Source organism: Montipora capricornis, chromosome 3 (genome assembly GCF_036669925.1).
Source record: "Montipora capricornis isolate CH-2021 chromosome 3, ASM3666992v2, whole genome shotgun sequence".
Classification (NCBI taxonomy): Eukaryota; Metazoa; Cnidaria; class Anthozoa; order Scleractinia; family Acroporidae; genus Montipora; species Montipora capricornis.
Window position 1 is genome coordinate 38,160,025 of NC_090885.1, and position 4,268 is coordinate 38,164,292.

The 4,268-nt window shown below is 39.4% G+C and overlaps 1 protein-coding gene across 1 annotated transcript; it reads right to left on the bottom strand.

The window, feature by feature from the left end:
- Nucleotides 1–1,149: 1,149 nt before the first annotated feature.
- On the bottom strand, nt 1,150–4,134 carry LOC138040203 (serine protease HTRA1-like). Its single transcript, XM_068885972.1, has 3 exons — nt 3,324–4,134; nt 1,807–1,994; nt 1,150–1,200 (listed from the first exon to the last, which is right to left on the bottom strand). The coding sequence occupies exons 1-3, from the start codon at nt 3,910–3,912 to the stop codon at nt 1,150–1,152; spliced, it is 828 nt and encodes a 275-aa protein (XP_068742073.1). The 5' UTR covers nt 3,913–4,134.
- Between the last annotated feature and the right edge of the window lie 134 nt (nt 4,135–4,268).

A 4,268-nucleotide genomic window follows, 5' to 3' on the forward strand; every position in this document is an offset into this window, starting at 1 on the left:
TTCCGAACTTCCTACCACATCTAGTAATTCAATCAGACCCCTCCAACTCAGGGTGGGGAGCTGTAAGCAATGGGACAGTTACCAGGGCACATGGACACAAGAAGAACACAACCTTGATATCACTGCAATGAGCTCCTGGTAGCATCCTTTGCAATGAAAGCCTTCACCAAACCACTTCAGAATGTCCATGTATAATTCAGATAGACAATACCAGAACAATAGCCTATATCAACAAAATGGAGGGTGGGGGGGCAACCTACTTGATTTCTATGCAAGACATCTGTGGAGTTGGTGTCTGCAAAGGAGAATAACTCAAGGGTGGAGCACATTCCAGGTTGTCTCAACACTGTAGCAGACAGGAAATCAAGGGCCAAGCTAGACTCTTCTGATTGGCATCTGAACAAGAGATACTTCCAGATGCTAATGACCAAACTGGGTCAGTGTATGATCAACCTTTTTGCAAACAGAATACATCACCAACTTCCAAGGCCTTGCAGTTACAAACCCCATCCAGAGGCGGAGGTGATCATGCTCTGACTCAGCCCTGGTCAAGAGAAGTGGGTTATGCTTTTCCCCCATTCAATCTCAGAGCCAAATGCTTATGGGCTGGTGTGATCAACAGCAGTTGATCCCCTTCAACCTGGTATCATGAAGGTGATAGATTTCTGTCAGACGTATTTCACTCAGTTCATCAGTACTCCACCTTAAATATTTACAGATCTGCAATAAATCCTACCTTACCATCAGTGGATGCTAGTCCAGGGCCGCATCCCATGGTATACAAATTCACGAAGGGGCTTTAATATGCACCCTTCCAAACCGAAATATTCTTACACTTGATACTTGGGATGTTGCATTGGTGACAAAACAATGAAAAACCTCCTGGATGATAGTAATCTCCCAATCGGTGTACTTACAAAGAAATGTGCTACGCTGTTGGTCCTGTCAGGTTCTAAGAGGCGATCAGATCTCAGGGCCCAAGATATTAGATTTAAGAGATGCATTCCAGAAGGGGTTACCTTCCAGTGACCGACTGAACCCCAGAAACGATGTTCAGTCGTTTTTACTATCGTCCGAAGTATTTTAGTTTCGTTTGGCAAAGCAGTCCTCCATGGTGAGAGCTGGCTTTGAACAGGCCAATTAGTGAATTCAGAGTGCAACCTGCAATAGAATTGCAGATTGTGCCAGGCTACATTGTAGCTACAGAAACAATCAGAATTATAATAAGGTTGCACAAATATTCACTAATTCCAACCTCTCAAAAGAGCACTGCTTTAGCTCATGTTTGTTTATTTCTCTCTTTAGGAACCAATCAAGAATCGACTAGGATTTTCAATACTTGCTTGTCCTGTTGTCCTTAGATATTTTGTTAATAATACACATATAGTTTTTTTGTTTTTGTGCTTATCTTGGTTGTCTCTGTTTATACTTGGAACAGGTAAAGCTCAATATGGCCGGTGTGGTCTTGGCGCCCTATGGCCTTATGGGGTTATCATCCTTTTTTGAGATGATACCTTCATTTTTAGGGGTGCTTTAAAGTGCTTTGTTTGATTTTACTATATAGCCCAGACCAATTAGTGAATTCTTCATGCAACCTTCATAGAATTCTGATTGTTCAGCAGATACTATAGATCTACATGTACATGTAGCCTGGTACGATCTGCAATTTGTATTCCTTTGGCCATTCAAAAACCCTACTCTTCATTAACTAATCCACCCCAAAGAGTAACACCAATCATTCAGGTACAAGTTCCTTAAAATTAACTCTTACTCATACTAAACACAAGGCAGAATATTCAAACTTACATTAATAGCTTCATCTGTCTGGATGTATTCCAACTCGCTGATTGGCAATCGAATCTCCACTCCTTCTCGATGTACAGTACTGACATTTCTTGCTGTTATTGTATAACTAAGCTGCAGAGGACTACCCATTGCCACAACCCACTCTCCAGGTCGAATTGAAGAGGATGAACCAAGAGTTAAAGTTGGAACTTAATGTTCTGAAGAAAAAAGAAAAGTGAAATGATCAAATAAGATGCTGGTGCTCATTAATGAACGATAATTTGTTTCAACAAATTCAACAATGTGTCAACAATTCACATTAGAAATCCCAATATAACAATGTAATTAATAATTATTAGTAATCTCCGTTGCCAACTTGTAGGTTCAACGAGCCCTAGATATTTTGTTTGGTGGGCCTAACTTAAAGAAGCTAAGTAGTTTCTTTTAGGCCTCCTCGCCACCAATGTGTTCTTTAATTTTCTTTTTTACCTCTTCTGTGTTTGTATCTATTTGTAAATTTATTTTTTTCAATGTGGTAAGTAATTAAAATAAAATGATTTAAATAAATAAGTACTTTTAAATTTCCAGGGTAAAAGAGACTTAAGTCCTTTTGTCTGTTAAACTAATTGAAATAAATAATAATAATAATAATAATAATAAATAACTTTATTTAAGGTGGCTGAAACCAGTTTCACCACTTTTAAGAGATCTTATTAGAAGGGTTATAATACTATACTGTGTCACATAAAAACAATGTTATGGTACCTTTTAAACACCAATTATTGCTTAACAAAATGCGTCCACTACTGTGACGTAATAGGTTACTATGGCAACATGAAAGTTCTCCAAAAACACCCTATATTTCGTCTTTACTTGCTTACATCTCAAAAATGAACTTGGTGACCCTCATTGTTTTATTGTGGAATGGTAATTAGCTATCTGAGATAGAACTATCAGCAAAGTTTTAAAAATTCTTGGGGGCCAATTCACAGCTACCTTAACTTTTTTAAAAGACGGAATATTGTTGTTATTGGAGAGCTTTCATGATGCCATAGTGACATATTACATCACAACAGCAGGCACATTTTGTTAAGCAATTATTGGTGTTTAATATGGTATCATAACATTGCTGTTATGTGACACAATGTTGTAGTGACAACCCTTCTAATAAGATGGTCTCTTTAGTGTTAAAATAGTGAAACTGCTTCCAGCCACCTAAGTGTCAAGTTTAGCACTGTTACATGTAGCTATGTTTTTCTGGAATCTTTGCTGTTTGAAGTGGTATCACTCTGGTGGGCATGGATATTTTACTACCTCCATTCCCAGTCATAAATTACATTATGAGACTAGATAGTTTTTCAGTGAACAAAACTCTGCACAAAAGTGACCCATCAGTAAATTCCCACTCACTACTTTTTGGATCGAGGGCATTTCAATTTGTTGGGAGGAAGGTCTCCAAGATCAGAGTGGTTCTGGGGGTAAGAAAGTGGCATTGATATTTTTCTCATGACGACACAACTGCATTATGTAAAGATCACCACATGCCTTATTGCTGGAATCAAGTTTAACAGCAGCCAAGTCATTTTCTAAATCAATATCAATCACTGTGCCGCTGAAATGTCTTCCATCTTTCAACTTAACACTAACGTTCATTGCATTTTCCACTACATGTGCATTAGTAAGAACCATTCCATCTTCAGTAACAATAAATCCTGAACCAGCGCTTGTGGGACCGGAGTGGGACCCAAACACGAATCCCGCGGGTCGTCCCGTTACTTCAATGTTCACGACGGCGGGTGCAGCTTTTTCCACAGCATCAGCAATGAAATTAAATCTGGCTGATCGAGGAGGTGAATCAGAATTGTATACATTTCCTTCGTTAGGAACGGCTTTGGCCTCTACGCTTGCGCTCAATTTGCAGTGTTTGAACAGTTTTGGTATTCCAAAACCAAGAAAACCACCTAACACAATAGAGCCAATCCAAGGCCAGGGAAATTTGTTGGTAGATTGTTTGGTTTCTGTACTTAATACTCTATAAATCTGAATGATGCTTTTAGTTTTCGTTCTTCCTGACAGCCACTCTATTTGGCCAAATTTTTGCCACCTTCTCCATGAAGTTGCCGCCATTTTGACGGATGAGGGGTTAAGAGATCTGGGAACGATTAGGACTTAGTCTCTCTCTGTGACTGCTGAGCTTTTGAACCCAGGGGTGCTTGCCATTATGCCAAAGATTTCGGTCGGAAATCAAATGGAAAGGTCCGTTTCGGTTTCTTCCGACCGGAATATTCGGGATCACCTCTGGAGGTGGTCCACTTATTTCGGTTGGAATATTCCGACCGAAATTCGCCGTTCCATATACGTGCTCCAATATCATGACTTACTAGCCAACGTAACCACATAGATAACCGCAACACTTAGTAGAAAACCGCTCAGGAAATCACCGTAGTTTGTATAATGGTATTTTGCCAAATACGTGAACTTGA

What these genes read in the sequence shown, in the direction of transcription:
- LOC138040203 (XM_068885972.1), bottom strand. Translation starts at nt 3,912, where the DNA reads ATGGCGGCAACTTCATGGAGAAGGTGGCAAAAATTTGGCCAAATAGAG. An exon ending in TTCCAGCAATAAGGCATGTG is followed by an intron (nt 1,995 to 3,323) that starts GTGATCTTTACA and finishes CAGAACATTAAG; the next exon opens with TTCCAACTTTAACTCTTGGT. An exon ending in AGACAGATGAAGCTATTAAT is followed by an intron (nt 1,201 to 1,806) that starts GTAAGTTTGAAT and finishes TTGTTTCTGTAG; the next exon opens with CTACAATGTAGCCTGGCACA.